Source organism: Hyphopichia burtonii, assembly GCF_001661395.1.
Source record: "Hyphopichia burtonii NRRL Y-1933 unplaced genomic scaffold HYPBUscaffold_1, whole genome shotgun sequence".
Classification (NCBI taxonomy): Eukaryota; Fungi; Ascomycota; class Pichiomycetes; order Serinales; family Debaryomycetaceae; genus Hyphopichia; species Hyphopichia burtonii.
This window is the reverse complement of record NW_017963728.1, coordinates 1,523,244-1,542,527: the sequence shown is the minus strand read 5'-3', so window position 1 is coordinate 1,542,527 and position 19,284 is coordinate 1,523,244. Positions and strand designations below refer to the sequence as shown.

The window sequence follows — 19,284 nt, the reverse complement described above, 5'->3', positions numbered from 1 at the left end:
TATATGTTGATATTGATATGTGGTGCACGGGTCCGTCAAATTTGTAATTCTTTATAGAGAAAATTTTTAACTGAGTCTACAGTCTTCAGTTAAAGGGTTTGAATAAGGATGCCTGCTAAAACCATAGACCATGACTTTGATGTTGTGGAGCAACAGAACGGAATGGACCCAGATTCCCAAATCAATTATGGGGACGCCATAGACTACTGGTCCTCAGTGCCTGCCTCGGTCAATGGGGTTTTGGGAGGATTTGGTGAACAGACATCGGTTCCAAAAGCTGACATTGTTGGATCCTCCACCTTCTTGAGGAAGTTGCAAACCAGAATGGTATGCCCTGAAGGAGAAGCTAAGTTGACTATAGATGTTGGGGCCGGGATCGGAAGAATAACAAGAGACTTATTATGGAAAGTAAGTGACCAGGTTGACTTATTAGAGCCAGTCAAGCCATTTGTTCAACAAATGGAAAATGAATTGGTTGCCGTTAAAGCCAAGGGCAAGCTCGGTGATATATACGACATCGGAATGCAAGAGTGGCAACCAGCCCCAGAGAAAGTAGGCAAATACTGGTTAGTCTGGTGCCAATGGTGTGTTGGGCAATTACCTGACGATGCTCTCGTTGAATTCTGGGCCCGTTGCAAATCTGCCTTGATGGCCAACGGTACTTTGATAGTGAAGGAAAACATTGCCCCAGTGGACGATATATTCGACGAAACCGATAGCTCTGTCACCAGAACCGATGCTAAATTCAGAGAATTATTCACAAGAGCTGGTTACAAGTTGATTGCAAGTGACATCCAAAAAGGTTTACCCAGAGAATTATACCCTGTCAGAATGTACTGCTTGAAACCAATCCACTAGCTTATACTCTAATGTACTTTATTCCTTCGTCTTGTAATTGTAAAGTTGCAAAACTCTTCTCATCTCATAGGCCTGTATGTAGCCAAATCGCTAACAAACGAGACAAAAAAAAAAGACATTAAAAAGAAATGAAGAACAAAAAATTTTCAACCTTTGTAAAGAGTAACTATTATCAGTCATGTCGTCTGTCGGAACTAAGATCTGGCTTGCGGTAGCGGCCACTGCGGTGGTGACTGCAGGGGCCGTTGAAGCGTTGCACCAATACCGTTCTACACAACGAGGTAAAGCTGGCTCATCGTCTTCATCAAGCACCCCACAAAGAAAGTTAATCCAAGAGACTAATACCGAGTATTCGGAAGAGCTTATTCAAGAACAGTTGGCAAGAAACTATGCGTTTTTATCGCCTGAAGGTATGGACAAGGTCAGGAACCAGAACATTGTTATTGTGGGAGCAGGAGGAGTTGGATCGTGGGTGAGTACGATGTTGGTTAGATCGGGTGTGGGTAAGATCAGAATAATCGATTTCGATCAGGTTTCGCTCAGCTCTCTAAACAGACACGCTGTTGCCACTTTGCAGGATGTCGGGATTTCAAAAGTAGACTGTTTGAGAAATCATTTATTACAAATTGCTCCATGGATTAAGATTGAAACCAAGAATCAGTTATGGAATCTAGCCTCGGCACAAGAATTGATCTTTGGTGACGACTTCCAACCAACGTATATCGTGGACTGTATTGATAATATCGATACTAAAGTTGACTTATTAAGTTTTTGTTATGAAAACCAGTTACCCGTTATTTCGTCGGGTGGAGCAGCTTGTAAATCAGACCCCACTAGAATCAATATATCAGACATATCCAAAACTGAGGAAGACCCGTTATCTAGATCTGTTCGTATTCGTTTAAAGAAAAAGGGTATAATCACCAGTATCCCCGTTGTATTCAGTGCAGAAAAACCTGATCCAAGAAAAGCTCAATTGTTACCATTAACAAATGAAGAAATACTGAAAGGTGAAGTCGAGCAATTGGCTGCCTTACAAAACTTCAGAGTCAGAATCCTTCCAGTTTTAGGTACTATGCCAGGAATGTTCGGTCTCACCATTGCTACATACTTAATCACCCTGATTTCCGGCTATCCAGTGGAACCTATTGAAGGTAAAAACAGATATAAGATCTACGACGGCATATTACAAAGTTTGGCTGGTCAACAAAGCCGTTTGGGTTACTTGGATCAAAGAATGCCAATCTCCTTGAACGACGTCAGCTACATCTTGGAAGAAGTCTTCCATGGTAAGTCCCCAATTTCTAACTACTCAACCAGGCTTACCTTGAGTAGATGGGATCCTTCCAAAGAATTGAATTACCAAAACATTGTGATTATGACCAAAGACGAACAAAAAAGACACGAAGAAAAAATTTTGAAAGGTGACGAAAAATTAGAAGACGTTTATTCTCTGGAAGTCATCAAAAAAGTCAAACAAAGATTTGCAGAAGAGCATTTCTACTCTCAATTTCGTTAAATAGCTTTAATAGACCTCATTACTTCATTTTTTTGCATCTTTTTGTAGTCCTAATAAAAATGAGGAAGAAAAAAAAGGTGAGCGAAACAAGCGAATGAAAAAATTATCGAACGCCATCATCCCCAATAATCCCAAAGATATACTTAATTGAAGTAAAACTGAAGCAAACTACGTTTCCGGAAAATGTTCAAACCTAATCTTATGTTGAGAAGTTTGCGTAGCGGACCAGTCTCGAGAATTATGACTCGTCCAAGAAGTCCCATCTTCAAAAGATTTCAATCCAGCATTAAGACTGAACCAAATCCTAGTGGGAAAAAACCAACTGGTATGAAAGCTTTAATGAAAGAGTATGGATATTCAGCATTGGGTGTTTATTTATTATTGACGGCAGTTGATTTACCTATATGTTATGTTGTTGTTCATTCAATGGGACAAGAAGAGATTCAAAGACTTGAGAATAAGGTTAAGCAATTTTTTGGATTTGGTAAAAGTGATGACGAATTATCAAAGATGCAAGAAATAAATAAGATCCAAGAAGAAGTTGATCAATCCAATGATCAAAAGAATCCAGAAGGCCAAAGTATGCTTTCTTATATTTCAAGTCAATTTTCATGGACCGAATTTGCCATAGCCTATGGGATTCATAAATCTTTAATTTTCATTAGATTACCAATTACTGCTGCAATAACACCCGGTATTGTCAAGATATTAAGAAATTGGGGGTTTAAGATCGGCACTGACAAATTAGCAGCTACTGCTACTTTAGCTAAAAATACAGTTAAGGATATAACTGCATCCAATCCAAAATTTGGTACCAAAGCTACTAAAAAGAGAAAGTGGTTTAGTTGGTTTTTCTAAAGAATCTCATACTTGTAAATAGACGATAATATATGACTTATGTTTTTGGAAAGAGAACTGATATGTATAGAATAAATAAATAAATATATAAAGTAAAGAAGTAGACTAAGAAAAAACAAAAAATAGAACATAACATCACAGAATAAAACATAACGTAAAAACATGACAACAAACGGTATGACTAAATACCTAGTAATACTTTAGCTCTTTCGTAAACGTAAAATGAACAAGCACTCATTGGGATAACCTTAATATAACCAATACTTAAACCAACGAAAAAACCTTTAAATCCCATTTCTTTATAAACCAACCCAACTGTACTTCTAAAAGATAAGAATCTACCTTGGTTAACTGCACCACCGACTTGCATTCTTCTACGAATCACTTCAAAGGGATATGCTGCAGTTTGGGAACACATACCTGATAACCCACCAGCTATTAATTGAGCATAAGCTTTCAAAGGAACTCTTGAATCTCTCGAATTAACATGTTCGGTATTATCCTTTGATTTCTTGATGATTCTAGAGCCTGGAGAGTTTTGATCTTTAACAGTGTATTTTGATATGAGATTGGAACGGAAAATATCATGAATCAAATCATGGGTATAAAACGAAACTCCCGCATAAGGTATCATACCTAAAATTGTAGGAGCATAACCTCTATAAAAATTTGAAATTGATATTAAAGGTTGAGGTAATTTTTCTCTTAAAAATTTAATCCAATATGGATCATTTATTCTATGAGGTGGTTTTTCTTTATAAACATTCATTATAATGGACGATATTTTTCTATTTGGAGCGTTATTTGGATGTAAATGTCTTGTTTCGAATGCTAGTCTAACTCTAATCAAATCTAATGGATAAGTGAAGAAAACACTAGACAATCCACTTAATGAACCAGCTAAGAATCTTCTTGATGCAGTCTCGTAATTATCATTTGGTATTAATAAAGTTCTAATTTGCTCGTATGCAACAAACTTTATAGCAGCATACGGAAATATTCTAAGTAATGTAACAGAGTGTCCTTGAAATAAACCAGCAAACCCATCATTTTTTAATATTTTATTACCAGCTTTAACTAATCCTGACATAGTACCTCGATACTTAATAAATTCCGGATTCGATGTTTGAAATAAAATTTTGATTCTATCTAATGGTGCAATCAATGTCTTAGCTGCACTTCCTGCTATTCCCCCTGCTATTCCTGATCTAATAACATACTCTAGACTTTGTTTATCAATGATTCTAATTGGTTCAAACGGCGTAGATTGGTCATTACATCGATCTTGACTATCGGACTGGTAGTTCCTTGCCTTCGGTATCATTCCAAAGGATTTCTTATCCGTCACTAGTATCTCACTCTTGTCCGTCATGCTCAATCCTTTGACTTCCCAGCAACACAGATATAGAAGTAGTGACAAGAAGTATCCTCCCGTTGTTGAATTCTTCCAGTTTTTTTTTTCCTCTGTGATCAATTTATGGGGTTCGAGATAGTCTTTCGTGCTCTCTTTTTTTTTTTTTTCTCTTTGCAATACTTTCCAGAAACTTGATTGGATCTTAAAGGGAACTCTTCTCAGACAACTATCAACTCCCTTACGGGAGTAGATAAGCCCGGCTGCTTCTATGGACCAGAGTGATCCTGGAAAAAAGTTCGGCAAATTACATGCGACAGAGAAGAATACAAAATCAAAAGATTGCAAATATGAAAAGGATTGCAAAAAGATTCCAAAATGTAAATAGTTTTAACTTTATATTAATATATATACGTGTATACGGAGTGTAGGGATAGGGTGAGAACTTAACTTTAACTAAAGGATAAAAACAAACAATTAAGGGATATTATAAAACAACAAACAGATAAAAAAAACTAAAATAAAAGTAAGCAAAAAGGAAAAGGAAAAGGAAAACAACAGAAAACAAGATGAGGGCAAAAAAACATGAGTATGATCTATATTCATTCTTTTAAGTATATAAGGTATCCAACTATGAGTAATTTTTTTTTTTTTTTTAACGTTTTGGCAGAAATTTTTTTGATTGAATAATGAGGGAAACTATTTATAGGGCTAAAGTACAGGAGATGATGGCGATAATTATTGACCTTGAGTTCTATAACCAGAGGTTCTATCTTTATGGTAATTGGAAGGAGATCTACCTCTAATGATTAAAGGAGGGGTTTCGATGGAACTTAATAAGATTGGTTGAATTTGATTATTTTCATCTTGAACAATACCTAACAAACCAACTTCTAAAGTGAAATATCTTGAATTCATTGAGCTAGCTTTAACTCTAATTGAACTAGTGAATTGAATTCTTTCAAATCTAGCAACTTTTGAAATTGAATCAGAAGGATAATTTCTTAATATTGAATCATCTCTAAATTCATCTAAATTATTATTTTGATAAAAATTTTGACGATCAAAGTAGAAAACTTTATTCATATTTTCAATTTTTTGACCATTTCTTTTATTACAACTTGCTTTAACAACTTCATGTTCAGGTAATAAGCCAGGAACAGCAGGATAAATTGGAGGAGGAAATTGAGGACCTTTATCTCTTTTAGCAGTATGTTGAACTAAGCTAATAGAAACATCATCATCAGAACACTTTGGAGTTAATCTTATTGCGAAATAATTAATATCAACTCTTCTTTCAACATCAACACCATGTTCAGTTTTCAGTTTTTCATAAGTATAATATTTATTTTGTAAAAAACGATCAAAATTAAAATGTTCAAAATTAAAAGAACTAACCAAAGTAAAATAATTTCTTTTATAACCGATCCAAGTACCATTTTCACCAACTTCAAATCCACGATCAATTCTTGCTTCTAAGTTTGGAATCACTTCTAAATCAGTACCTCTACAATAAATTTCTTGATGGTTTCTAGTTTCACTAAATTGAGGACCAACTCTAAATAAATCACTTGATCTTGGGGCAACTTTTCTAGCGGTATTATCTAATAACTCATCTTCATTTGGAGTATTAGTACCATTAGTAGGGGTACCTGATTGAGTTAACATATCAAGATGGTGTTGAGCTGCTTGATTTAATTGAGGATGATGTAATTGTTGATGATGAGGATTAACTGATAATTGGTGATGGGTAGGTAATTGATTAGTAGACAAAGGTTGAGGAGTATGTTGAGGAGTGTGTTGTTGAGAATGTAATTGTTGAGGAGTTGGTTGTTGAGAATGTAATTGGTGATGTTGAGTATAAACTGAATTTGGATGAGTTGGTAAAGGTTGATGAGGAATGAAGTGATGAGGATGTTGTTGCTGTTGTTGTTGTTGAGGAATTGGAGGGGCTGATGAAACTTGATGGGTTGGTAATTGGTGAGTTTGTAATTGATGAGTTGGAGTAACCCCGGCGGCAGCTGCTGCTGCAGCGGCAGCGGCAGCGTGTTGACTTAATTGATGACTTAACTGAGCGTTTAATTGGTCTTCAGGATCATGGGAAGGCCCAGGAGGAGCAGAATGATGAGTTAATTGGGGCTGTTGTTGAGGGTGGGTTGGTAGATGATGCAGTTGATGATGTTGTTGTTGAGGATGATGTTGATGAGGTAAAGGACTATGAAGATGACCGGTATGAGGAAATTGATGAGTACTTTGAGGATGATGAACTCCAACTACACCAACCCCATTAACTCCCGTGACTCCATTAATCCCGTTAATCCCAACAACACCTACTCCTGGAGGTGGGGGTGGCATATAATGATTTGTATGGTGTTGAACGTATTGATGATGAAGAGCATCTTCATCTTTGATTTGCGGTAAATGTCCAACACCTACTGCAGAGTTGGCGGCAGCAACAGCAGCAGCAGCATCATCTGCTGAAATAGAATGATCATCATTTGGAATAGTCATCATTCTGAAATAATTTTTGGAGATATCTTATGATTTGGTAGAACAAAGAACCTAGGATTAACTATAAAGAATGGATGGATTTATCTTTGTAAACCGTTTTCTATTCAATCTTTTCCCTTTTAATCTATTCGATATATCGACCGACACGCTAAAAAAACGACTGTATTAACTGATAACAAAGATCAAAGCCTAACTTTGAGTTCTATTCCTTTATTTGAACTTTGTAAAAGAAAAGAAGTAGTTAGTAAAAAAACAAAAAAAAAAAAAAAAGAAAGCATAAATTTTTGTGCAATGAAAAAAAAAAAAAAAAAAAAAAAAAAAAAAATCGTTTTTTTCGATTTTGTAATGAAAAATTTACGGAATTCCGAGGGTGGGAAACAAGTTTCAGTCCGTTGGGTCACGTGAGCCTTGTTTTAAAAAAAATAAAAAACCAAAGGAAAAAGAAAAAAAAATAAAACCGAACAATCAAAAGAAAAAAACAAAAGAGAGGAAACTGATTTAGAGCCTTCTTTAATGCCGCATGAGCCAAAAGATATTACTACAGTAATTCTGGTTCTGCCGGGGCCTGGCGAGCGGGAAGATTCCTACACTGTACGCCGCTTTGCGATAGGTGGTGTAAATGGTACGCCAGACCCGTACCCACACTATAAAAATAATGAAAAAATAAAGGAATAATACAAAAAAAAATAAAGGAAAAATACAAAAAAAAATAAAGTGAAAAAAAAAAATAAAATAAAAAGAAATAAAACGAAGTGAAATAAATCCACAAATAGGAGATGAGATTTTTTTGGATTGTGTCAAAAACCGTTTTTTTCGCTTTAAATTTTTTATTTTTCCCTTTTCCATTATTATTTTGGTGTTTTTTTTGTTTTTTTCTATTTTATTTTTTCGTTTTCCGTTTTAATATTAAATTTTTGGCATTATTTTCTTTAACGGTGTTTCCAGCAATTACCTAAGCAATTAGCTAAGCGGTTTTGATTCCCGAATTAAACAAGAACAAGGAAGAAAAGAAAGAAAAAAAAAATTTTAGGTGAGTTTCGGTAACGATTACGTGGTGCTTACGGAGCAACCTCGTCAAAAATGATGCCCTACTCAACCAGTTGTCTTTCATGATCAATTATCAGAGACACTGAGTGCTCGTGTGGTTGATTCAACTGCCTGTCTTTCGGCTTAAGATTAAACTATTGTACAACGTTTTGTCTTTGTCTTTATGTAAATCACAAAATGTAAGATCAAATAAAGCGGATAAAAGAATCAGTGAAAGATCATCTTTACGCACGCCGGAACCAAAAAAAAAGGGGGAATGCAAAAAGAAAATCTCCCGGGGGTGAGTCGAACACCCGATCTCAAGATTACTTTGAGGAGAACCCATTACAGTCTCGCGCCTTAGCCAGCTTGGCCACCGGGAGCTATTTTCTGTTTGTGTGAAAAATTTTGGTTCCTGGCCAACTCACAGCTTTTTGTCTTTTTGGTTTGGTACTCAAATGTTTTTTTGTATTTACTCCTGGATGTTTCACTGTTTACAGAAAATATGATGAGTATAAATATGTATATGTGTTTTATCGGGAAAAATGCCTTTTCCACTTAGCTTTCCACTTAGTGTTTTTATGTCACACTAGTTGATTGTATTGGTCAACCTTTTCTTTTACCAACAGTATGCTTTCTGTTAATCTTTGACTAAATGAATATACAAGAGAAGAGAAAATAAGCAATTGGAAGTTGAAGCGTATGGATAACACTGTGCTTTATGCGAAGAGTTTTATGCATCATCTATTTTATACTTTCACAAACAGAGTTTTCGGTATGTACCTCCAGGTATTGAAACATGTCATTTGAGTAGATCCACCTTGTATTGCTGAAAGATTTCTAAGTAATAGATGTAGTTTTCATTGCAGAAAATCGTAAATTGACAATAAATCAAATGAATATACTATACCCAGATTATTTTTATTCAAGAACCCGTTACACTTAAGCTTGTAATAAAAGCAGGTATGTACATAATGTATAATGAAAAAGCCTCTTATGTCGCTGACTAAACCTCAACCAATAGAGTCCGTCCTGCGGATTCAAGAGAACGGATTACACTCGGAAAGTACTTGTTTATCCTAAAATAATATTCTGGATGTCACATGAAAAACACAAATCATAATGCAGCTATAAATATGCTTGCAACTCAATAAGGTGATTCCTTTTTTTAGGTCTAATCATATATATGGACTCATCGTCTGTAGACTTCACGGTATGGATAATAGGCTTATTTATATGTACGGCCTGTTTCGAAGGTCCAATTCGTCATTAAACATTATAGAAGCACCGATCTCGAATGTAGTCTTATTCGTGGCTTGCAGGTGTTACACCGGCTGAAATACCCACTGGAAATGTTTTGCTAGTTGTGTCAAAATTGCTGCAAAAATCGGGCCAAATTTACCGAAAGCGAGAATTCGCAGCCTCAACTTTTAAAACCATTTCGTTCCAAAAACTACAATCGTAAGGAGAAAAGCCAACCCAGTCTTGTTTAAGTAACAAGACATCCATTCGAAATAACAGTTACCGAGTGGTTTCACAAGGACGGATGGATTTGCTATGTCCCGTAAGTAAGACTGAGGAGAATCCATTGATCTTTCAATTTCACCCTTGATAATTACTTAGGTTGAGATGCGCGTGCTGAAAATGGTGATCATCTTCTTTAAATATTAAGTTTGTTTGTTTAATTTGGTTGTAATATAGTAACGACAGGATCCCAGTGATGAATCATTATCTCAAATATACTTGTATTTTGGCTGTTTGATTGAAAACTATACATACTTATGATCATATGGCTAATCGAGTCAGCATCCCAACTAGACTTTAACCAGATACCAAAAGTCCAGTTGAAAAATAATAACTGCAAAAAAAGTCTACAGCACGATGGTTTCCATTATGGTCTCCCACTAACGTACTCATCATCGCTCTCAGCAGCTTAATAATTATTGATCGGACGGGTAATCATGCTTTATACTGGATATGGCCGTAGACGATAGCTTGAGCCGTCATGATAGGATGGCCCCAAATGACTCCCAGAATCTTCGGTATTCCAAATAAACACCCGTACACCAAAAATACTCCAACATAATTTTTTTCTTCTTTTTCATAAGACAAATTAATGGAACTGAGAAGACGAAGTCTGGAAACGCTTTGGCTGCAATGTTCAGTTTTGAAGACTTAGCTTGAGATGTTAGGTTTGAGTAGGAGTTGAGAAGGGACCCAGACGCCTGAGACTTTTGCGCCACGAAGCACTAGCCTCCTATCCAGTTGTAAGCTAGGATCCCTGCGGTATGCGTTTCCAAAGCTACATATTACGTATACCTCTTTTTGTGAATAATAAATAGCACGAGAAGAAGAAAATTAGGTTGCTCATAGTACAATTCTAAGCTAAACAATAATAACAGAGTTGAAAGATAATGTATTGCTGTATAACCGCATTCTTCTCGTAGCAAGTATATCTTTCTTTTGGCAGTAACTTTTTCTTTTGTGCAGTTTTTGCACCCTCTCGAGATTTTTGACTGTTAAAAAGAAGAAAATCATTAAAAAAATTTCAACCTAGAATGTCTTTATCTAAACTATGGCTTCTTCTAATGCTGAGGCAGACCCTGACACTAGCCATAATGACAAGCTAGAGCTAGTTTTATCAGATTCCGATGGTTCATCAGACTCCGATGGTTCATCAGCCACTGCATCCGATAATTTTGCGTCAGTCATAGAACAAGAAGACGAGCTGATGAGAGAACGAAGTGTGGCTACTTCTGCGTACCAAGTTGGTGACGATATGATTATAGAAGATCAGTATGGTGAGGTAATGAGAGTGGTGGCCGCTAAAAACAAAGACTCGCCATACTCGTCATCTGCATCATCGTCAGGGTCTCCATTTTCGTCGTCCTCCTCAGTTAAGAATAAAGATCAGCAAGTCTATGTCCATCATATAGATAAGAACATTACCATAGAAGATACAGAAGGTGATGTGTTACGGAAGTATAAAATCAAGAATATCAATAAAGAACCACAAACTAAAAAGAAACTAAAGGCTGCAACTGATAAAACTTTACTGAAAATGAAATTGAAAAAGGGCTCTCCTTTAACAACTAAAAAATCACCTCACTACATATTGCAAGAGTCTTTTGACAATGACAAGCAAGAGTCTCCTTTAAGAAACGAAAAGGTTGAGAAAAAACTAGAAAACAAATTAAATCTAATGATTAATCAATAGGTAACTTCATACACAATACATAAATTTATGATTTGATTCTTTAACTTGTACATTTGAAAGTTTCTCTAATCATCACGTAGAAATAACGATTCTTTGGCTGCAAAACACAAGCTGAATACCAGCCTCATGCAATGATTTGCGGTTTGAACATTCCCTCGTGGCGAATATGGAAGGAATTCCACCATCAAATTGTGCTTCGTAATCTACTCAAAACAAATTGTTTTGCTCACAAACTTCATCGAAGACAAAGGTTTGGCATTCCTGACTCTGCTTAAAGATAGCTTGATGAATAAATCCACGAATGGCTCGTAGAACATCAGAAAATCCCAAATTTGATTCGCCACGGCTGCCACTAGTATCGCTTTCGAAGCCCTACGATCTGTTGTATAGGAATCATAAGAGAGAGCTCCCTTTCAAATGCTTACTACTCTTATTATTCTCCAGTTAGCTAAACTAACTTTAATTCACGGTTCAACCACCCATACACCTAGTCAGGCCACAGTTGCGGAATTTGAAATGTGAAAAAAAGATGCGGCTCTAAAGGATTTAATTAATCAAATTCCGTACTACTATTTAACCTCAGAACATCCTCTGCACTCTTTAGCTTAATTCTCACTCAGTTCTATAAAGATGGCAATTGATGAAAAGTCATTGAGTGGGTACTCAGTGGCAAAGACCAATAGAGCGTCTAAGGCTTTCACTATTTTGAAATACTCACTCTATACCTATCTAGCAATTTACCTTTATCTGAATTTTATTTCAACTAGGGATTCATTGAGTTTAAGCCCAGAACAGGTTATTCTTAATGAATTGGAAAGTAATCACGCTGGCGAATGGTTGCAAAAATATACCGATGAACCAAGTTTAACGGGTACTGCTAAAAATTTGGCCGATTGGACTAAATTGAAATTTGAAGAATACGGGGCTTCGGCTTCGATCGATACTTACGAAGTTTACTTAAGTTTCCCTCATGAACACGATTTGAGCTTATTGGATTCGAAAACAAACGAAACTTTGTATAAGGCTCCCTTAGAAGAAGACGAATTAAGTGTTGATCCTGCTTCTTTTAAAAATAATACGGTTCCAACTTTCTTGGGATATGCTGCGAATGGTAATGTTACTGCTGAGTACGTTTATGTTAACTACGGTACCAAGAACGACTTTGAAGAATTGAAAAAATTGGGTGTTGATGTAAACGGTAAAATTGCAATTGCTCGTTATGGTGCCATTTTCAGAGGGTTGAAAGTCAAATTTGCTCAGGATAATGGTGCAATTGGGGTCTTACTTTATAGTGATCCTGGGGATGACCATGGTATTACTCCTGCTAACGGCTACAAACAGTACCCAGAAGGACCTGCTCGTAATGACGGTTCTGTGCAAAGGGGTAGTGCTCAATTTTTGGGTGGATTAGGTGCCACTCCTGGTGATCCTACAACCCCGGGTTACCCAAGTCAAGGTGACGATATCAAAAGAAGTGATCCTCATCAAAGTACTGGTAAAATTCCAGTATTACCAATTTCTTATCGTGAAATTAAACCAATTTTGGCAAAATTAAATGGTAAAGGTGCTAAATCTCCTAAGAAATGGGTTGGTGAGTTGGAAGGTTATGATTATTCAATTGGTCCAAATCCAAAAGTTCAATTGAATTTGTATAACAATCAAATTTATAATATCACTCCTATTTGGAATGTCTATGGTGAATTCGAGGGTGAATCGAAAGATGAAGTCATTCTCATTGGTAACCATAGAGACGCCTGGGTTACTGGTGCCTCTGATCCTCATTCTGGGTCTGCTGTCTTGATTGAAGTTGCAAGAGCTTTAGGCAAATTAAAAGAATCCGGTTATAAATTCAAACGTACCATTAGATTAGCAAGTTGGGATGGTGAAGAACAAGGTTTATTAGGACTGACCGAAGCTGGGGAAAATTTTAGTAAAGAGTTTCAATCTAAAGTTATCGCCTACTTAAATTTGGATAGTTCAGTAAGTGGTCAACACTTGAAATTATCTGCTTCTCCTGTTCTTAATAAGATTTTGAAAAAAATAGCTTCAAATTTGTTATATCCAAAGGAAAGTGTTGGTACTTTATTAGATCATTTCAATCAAGAAACCGGTGGTAAAATAACTAATTTAGGTTCTGGTTCTGATTACACTGTATTTTTGGAACACTTGGGTATCCCCTCAGTTGATTTAGGTTTTGGCCAAGGTAAAGGTGACCCAATTTATCAGTACCATTCATCGTATGATTCCTATTATTGGATATCAAAATTTGCTGACCCTGGTTTTGTTTATCATAATTTGGCTGCCAAATACTTATCTCTTTTGATTTTTGAATTGAATAATCATGAAGTTATTGAATTTGGATTGAAAGATTACTCATCAGACCTTTATAATTATTTTAATGAATCAGTTGATTTGATACCAAAATCTTGGTTCAATGAAAAAATTGATACCCCAAATGTTGATGAAAATGAATTCTTCATTGACGAGATTTCTCAAGGCTATTATTTCAATTTAATTATGACTCACGGCTGTCATAATAAGGTTGGTGCCATGCATCATCATAAAAATAAAACTTTATCATACTTGGTTGATAATATTTATCAAGATTTGAATAAATTATATAATACCACCGCTGAATTCGATTTGAAAGGTGAAAGCTTACAATCTGAATATAATAACCGTAACAATTTACACTGGTGGCAAAAAATCAAATTACATTTTGAAATTAAACATCATAATAAATTACTTCAATACTACGAACGTAATTTCTTATATCATAAAGGCTTAGATGGTCGTGAATGGTTTAAACATATTGTTTTCGCTTCTGGTCGTTATACTGGCTATGCTGGTCAAACCTGGCCAGGTCTTCGTGAAGCTATCGAAGATGGGGATTTCGAAAGATTAGTAAAATGGTTAACTATTGTTTCAAAGACTTTGAAAAGAGTTGAAACTGCCTTATTCTAAAAGTTCTGGACTCTTTCTCCATCACTAATATTTTCTTCTATATGGTCTATATGTTTTTTTTTTCTTTCTTTTTTACGAAGTTTCCTTCTTGAAGACTTTTTGTTTTATCTATCAATAAAACGTATTTTTCAATTTAAAATTATATTTTAGGATATATTGTAAGATTGGCGTTATACGAGATAAGTCTTGTTCATTTACGATCATTTCAAGGGATCCACAATAGTCAAAGAAGGTTTTCATACAATGATAAGGCATTTCGAAGATTATCAATAGAAAGATTGCTACCTTCCATGAATCTGCCCTACCTTATCTTTCTGAACTTTTGGTTCAAATATCCGATCTAAATTAGATTTAATATTAATTTACTTAAAAAGGTTAATCTTGCATCAGAACACTTTAAATAAAATATCTTGATACGATAAAACGCCAGCAAATGTTATTTTACAAGACTTGCTAATATTTTCCAACTTGTGGATAATTCAACTTAGTATATTACCTATTAAGGACTAATTTAGCAGCTACAGCATTTGCGAGTATCATCACAGCTCTAAAGTATGAAAATGGCTTGAACAAACAGATCAAGTCTTACAAACACGTCCTAGCTCACTAACAGGTCCTAGCTCACTCAAAAGACAGCACGCGTGAGGGCTGGCTGAATTGGTCCACTACAACTTTGATATGGAGCACGGAGTCTACCGTTGACAAGCTTCATCAAATGTATGATTTACATTCTTTTTGCCCTTTTGGTAATTTTAATTAAAGGAAAATGTTAAGGGGTAGTCTTTGTAAGTAGACAATACAAGACTCAACTTAGTAGACAATACAAGACTCAACTAAGTAGACAATACAAAACTCAGCTAAGTAGACAATACAAGAACCAGCTAAGTAGACACTACACAAAATCATTCCAGAACTACAAATTCCAAACCAATCTTTGATTAGGTCCAATGAGCTACATGCCAATACAAAATAATCATCCCTTGAGCAGCATCTTACAGCAGTCCGATCTAAACATGTGGATGGTTGATATTTTCATCATCGAAAGTCATCAAAGTTAAATTGATACCTCGTAGTCTCATCAATGTACATCTTACATCTAGCACAGAATCGAATGTACAAGCACTAAAATGAATAATCAAAAGTCATCATTATTTTCACCTTTCCCTAATTTATTTCGTTAAAGCATGCTGTCTTGACTCCTTCCAACTGATTCAACCTCTGAATTAAACCCAATCCGGTAAGATCCTAAGAATGCTTCCCTCAACGGGTAGTCAATAACGACCGTTCGTCGAATTCTTTCTTTGCTAAATAGACGATAGTCTAAACCAACAATGCCAGAAGGAGTGTTCAGCTGATGTCAAATCATCCCTTTGGACTATGAATTTGGCAGTAAATTAGATTTAGACAGCGAATTAGACTTCGACAGCGAATTAAGATTTAATTCGTGCTTTCCGCATTTGGTTAAATTGAATGCGTTGCATTGTATACAGTAATAACATCGCTTTCCGTAAAAGATCAAATGAATGCAAAAAGAACTGGGTAGAGTCACCGAGACTTGGTGTTGGCAAGAGGCTCTTCACTGAGGAGCAGCCTATTATTGTCGGCTTGTCTGAATAATGGTGCTTTTGTTTGTTTTTACTAAAGAATAGAAGAACCTAAAGAAACAAAAAACATATATAAAAAAAAAGCAGACAACCCCTAGCAAGCTGCATTACCAATAGCCTCCAACCCTTCTCAGAAGACTTTGTTTATTCCCCAAACAAGCTGACCACATCATGGGTGTGAATTTAAATAATGGGAACGCCCTTTTTTTCTGTATTGTGACATTGTTTTGTCATTCCCATACCCGTTCTATACTTTTTATTCTATTTAGTTATTTGATATGTACGTTAATTAAAACAAAGGATCTAAGCAATGCTTTTTAAATAATTTGTTATGTATATTGATATACTATGAAGCCCTTCGTATCCCTAGTAAAGCAAAATTCCTCGATCCCTTCCTTTGTTCTCATGCATATCCTTACATTTAGTATAAATCTTAGAAGAATTTTAAGCTAGTACGAAGACACACGCTTATTTTTAATATCACAAATCCTAAATTTAAACCTTTTAATCGATTCGCCAAAAGTCTAAAGATTAAAAATTTAGATATAAATCTTGCAATCGCCTTTAAAAAGTTCGTTAAATAAATTGGTCTCATACTCTATTTTTTTTTTGCAATCGAAAGTCTTTCATTTAAACTGAATAATGCAATCCAGGATAAATAAACGTACTTCAATACATCATTTTTCAAATCGTTCTTCTATAAGTTCTTTGTCAACTGAAAACTTTGATTTTGATTTAAATACTGATATTTATAATAGTCCTCATGTTTATTCAATCATTGACTCACCGTTTCTGTCAAAACGTAATAGTAATTTGTCAATGAATCTGAGGAACTCAAGAATCTCTACTTCTACCCTATCAACTCTTGCAGCTGTTCCAACTTTAGAAGAAATCAAATCTCCTTTAAATCAATCTCCTTTACCAATACCAGATCGAGTCAATACGTTAAATGATGAATTGAACTTAGCTTTAGATCATTCTCAAATTGATTTGACTATAAATGGACGAGCCAATCCTCCAAGCTTGGATCTTTTAATCCCACCAGCTTCCATAGAAATTCCAAACAATGAACCAAAGACTCCTTTGGACCAAATGATTCCCAATGCCTTAGAATCAAAAAATTTAGATAGAACTTTTACCTCTGATGATACTCCCGCAGAACAGAATTCGCCAGAATCTTGTACTTATAACTATTCTTATGAAAATGTCTTGAAACCGAGAGTTAGCTTAAATCCTCATTTTGGTGATAGTGATGATATAACTTGTTTACTTTCGGTAAAGTCTCCTCATATCGATAATCAATTACCAATCAATCCACATGATGAATCTCTAAAATCAAATGTTGTTTCCATTTTCGTTTCTAGGTTAATTCAAGCTAATAACTGGTCATCCTGTATTGGGTTAAATGCTTTAGGTGATTTACTCTTGATCGATGTTCTACAAGTCAGTACTACTGAAGGAGTCCATTGGGACCCTTTACAATGTTTTTGTTTTACAAATGGGTTAATTGTTTACGATAATTTAAGTAATTCATTAATTGGTCAAATCATATATAAACAAGATTTTAAAGATTTAATTTTTGATGAAAATAAAATCATCATTGAATTCAATAACACTGATACAATACCTGAATTACAATTAATGAGCGAAATTGGTTTATTATCAGATAAATGGAAATATTACTTAACCAAATTATTAAAACAGCATTTGCATTTCAGCATCCCATTATTTCAACTAACAACTACTTGCTGGGATTCAATAATTGAAAATCTGGAAGTAAAATTACCTTCAGAATTAGTCAAATTCAGTGAATCTTTTCACAACAATCCAAATTGCATTCCAACGTCATTAGCATTATTAGCCACTCCAAAACCAGATAAGTTACCTTTAACTTTGATTGTCTCAATCTGTTTAGTAAACCATGATAATGAACTTTCAAATAATGAATATAAAAGTTTAATAACACAAATGGTTAATAAAATAAGATCAACTATGAACCAATACGATAAGTTAGGATTGATTTTCGTTGGTAATTCGGATAAAAATAGCTCATTCACTGGTTGCATTGAATCTAATTGGATTGGTTGGGATAAAATTTTGGATTCATTATCTATTTCATCAATCAAAAAAATTAACTTTAAACCATTTTTGAAAAATGGATTGGAAGAAATCTTAATAACCTTTAATAAATTCCGTCATTTGAATGATTTCATCCCAAATGAATCAAATTCCAATTGCCAATTAATGGTTTTACAAAATAATAACTACAATGCTAATAATATTTTAAACGATTTTGAAGAATTCTTAAATTTTCAAAAAATGGGACAAAGAATCTTGAAAGGTAATAACAATTTAACCATTTTGAATCAATTAAGTGATATGATTGAATTTTTCCAAGAATCTAGTTCATTGTCATCAATCAACATTGTTAGAATTGGTAAGAAGTATAATCAGGAATCTTTGATTATGCAAAAAATTTTATCAAATCCAATATTTAATAATCTTAATTCAAAAGTTACGGTATCATTTGGTCATAAACTTTTGAGATATGACACTTTATCAAATTTTGTTAATGAGGATTTGGTTCCAATGGTTAAAAAATTTCAACAAATAACCATTCCTAAAATTACGGTGGACTTAAACGTTATCCATCAAAATAACTTGAAGGTTGATGAAGTTGAAATTAATGGTGGAATTTATTCACTTTCTAATTTGCAAATCGAAAACATCCAAATCATTTTGAATGATATAAATATCAACTTTGATCGGGACATATACTTGAAACTAAAATTTCCAATGGATTCAAATTCAAAATTTACCGAAATCCCAATGATAAATTATCAAACACAATGGTTAAACCAGCTAGATGATCTTAAAACCATGTCTAGCAACTTATCCCAAGTCTATGCTGCTGCGACCTCGTCTGCATTCATCGATTTTGAATCATTAACTCCATCCAACCTGGGCTCAGAAGACCCTTTCTACAACGATAACCCCTTGTTACCTCCTCTTTCACCATCCAAGGATCAAAACTTGACTAAAAAGCTTCTCGAAATAGCAATGATGCATTCATTATCCAGAATTGACGAGCACTCTTTGAGTGAAGACAATAAATCAATCATTTGTTCGACCATTCAAAAAATTATCGATTCGACAAGAGGCCTTAATATCGATTCAGAAACAGACTTAATGAGCTCTACAATCCCTTCTTACTACAACTTCAACCATATCCATGACAACCGTGAATACGTCCAACACCTCTTGCATAAATTAAGTATTCTCGAAAAATTATTCGATGAAACCCCAGAGTTGGCCGTGGTCAAATCTCGGGACTTCACCAACCTGTTAATGTAACGTCTTTTTCAGTTCTTCCGCA

The 19,284-nt window shown here is 34.9% G+C and overlaps 8 protein-coding genes and 1 non-coding gene across 9 annotated transcripts; 6 read left to right on the top strand and 3 right to left on the bottom strand.

Annotated features, from left to right (window-relative positions):
- The first annotated feature begins 110 nt into the window (after positions 1 to 110).
- On the top strand, positions 111 to 926 carry HYPBUDRAFT_151508 (N-terminal protein methyltransferase). Its single transcript, XM_020220532.1, has one exon. It carries the CDS (start codon positions 163 to 165, stop codon positions 856 to 858), a length of 696 nt encoding a protein of 231 aa, XP_020079053.1. The 5' UTR covers positions 111 to 162; the 3' UTR covers positions 859 to 926.
- A 110-nt stretch (positions 927 to 1,036) lies between these two features.
- Positions 1,037 to 2,377, top strand: HYPBUDRAFT_154960 (tRNA threonylcarbamoyladenosine dehydratase; the record flags this gene model as incomplete). Its single annotated transcript, XM_020222072.1, has 1 exon — positions 1,037 to 2,377. The coding sequence occupies one exon, from the start codon at positions 1,037 to 1,039 to the stop codon at positions 2,375 to 2,377; it is 1,341 nt and encodes a 446-aa protein (XP_020079052.1).
- Positions 2,378 to 2,500: 123 nt separating this feature from the next.
- Positions 2,501 to 3,293, top strand: NAT2 (Nat2p). Its single transcript, XM_020220531.1, has one exon. The coding sequence runs from the start codon at positions 2,618 to 2,620 to the stop codon at positions 3,233 to 3,235; it is 618 nt and encodes a 205-aa protein (XP_020079051.1). The 5' UTR covers positions 2,501 to 2,617; the 3' UTR covers positions 3,236 to 3,293.
- A 123-nt stretch (positions 3,294 to 3,416) lies between these two features.
- On the bottom strand, positions 3,417 to 4,559 carry LEU5 (coenzyme A transporter; the record flags this gene model as incomplete). Its single annotated transcript, XM_020218266.1, has 1 exon — positions 3,417 to 4,559. One exon carries the CDS (start codon positions 4,557 to 4,559, stop codon positions 3,417 to 3,419), a length of 1,143 nt encoding a protein of 380 aa, XP_020079050.1.
- Positions 4,560 to 5,324: 765 nt separating this feature from the next.
- NDT80 (transcription factor) lies at positions 5,325 to 7,100 on the bottom strand (the record flags this gene model as incomplete). Its single annotated transcript, XM_020219961.1, has 1 exon — positions 5,325 to 7,100. One exon carries the CDS (start codon positions 7,098 to 7,100, stop codon positions 5,325 to 5,327), a length of 1,776 nt encoding a protein of 591 aa, XP_020079049.1.
- A 1,314-nt stretch (positions 7,101 to 8,414) lies between these two features.
- HYPBUDRAFT_t6 lies at positions 8,415 to 8,506 on the bottom strand. The gene has a single exon. It is a non-coding gene; the product is annotated as a tRNA-Tyr (tRNA).
- Positions 8,507 to 10,698: 2,192 nt separating this feature from the next.
- Positions 10,699 to 11,340, top strand: HYPBUDRAFT_3906 (uncharacterized protein; the record flags this gene model as incomplete). Its single annotated transcript, XM_020223387.1, has 1 exon — positions 10,699 to 11,340. The coding sequence occupies one exon, from the start codon at positions 10,699 to 10,701 to the stop codon at positions 11,338 to 11,340; it is 642 nt and encodes a 213-aa protein (XP_020079048.1).
- Positions 11,341 to 11,970: 630 nt separating this feature from the next.
- VPS70 (putative zinc metalloprotease) lies at positions 11,971 to 14,367 on the top strand (the record flags this gene model as incomplete). Its single annotated transcript, XM_020222456.1, has 2 exons — positions 11,971 to 11,999; positions 12,108 to 14,367. The coding sequence occupies 2 exons, from the start codon at positions 11,971 to 11,973 to the stop codon at positions 14,302 to 14,304; spliced, it is 2,226 nt and encodes a 741-aa protein (XP_020079047.1). The 3' UTR covers positions 14,305 to 14,367.
- A 2,183-nt stretch (positions 14,368 to 16,550) lies between these two features.
- Positions 16,551 to 19,262, top strand: FAR1 (cyclin-dependent protein serine/threonine kinase inhibiting protein; the record flags this gene model as incomplete). The annotated part of the gene is made up of 1 exon (XM_020219960.1): positions 16,551 to 19,262. The coding sequence occupies one exon, from the start codon at positions 16,551 to 16,553 to the stop codon at positions 19,260 to 19,262; it is 2,712 nt and encodes a 903-aa protein (XP_020079046.1).
- Positions 19,263 to 19,284: the final 22 nt, after the last annotated feature.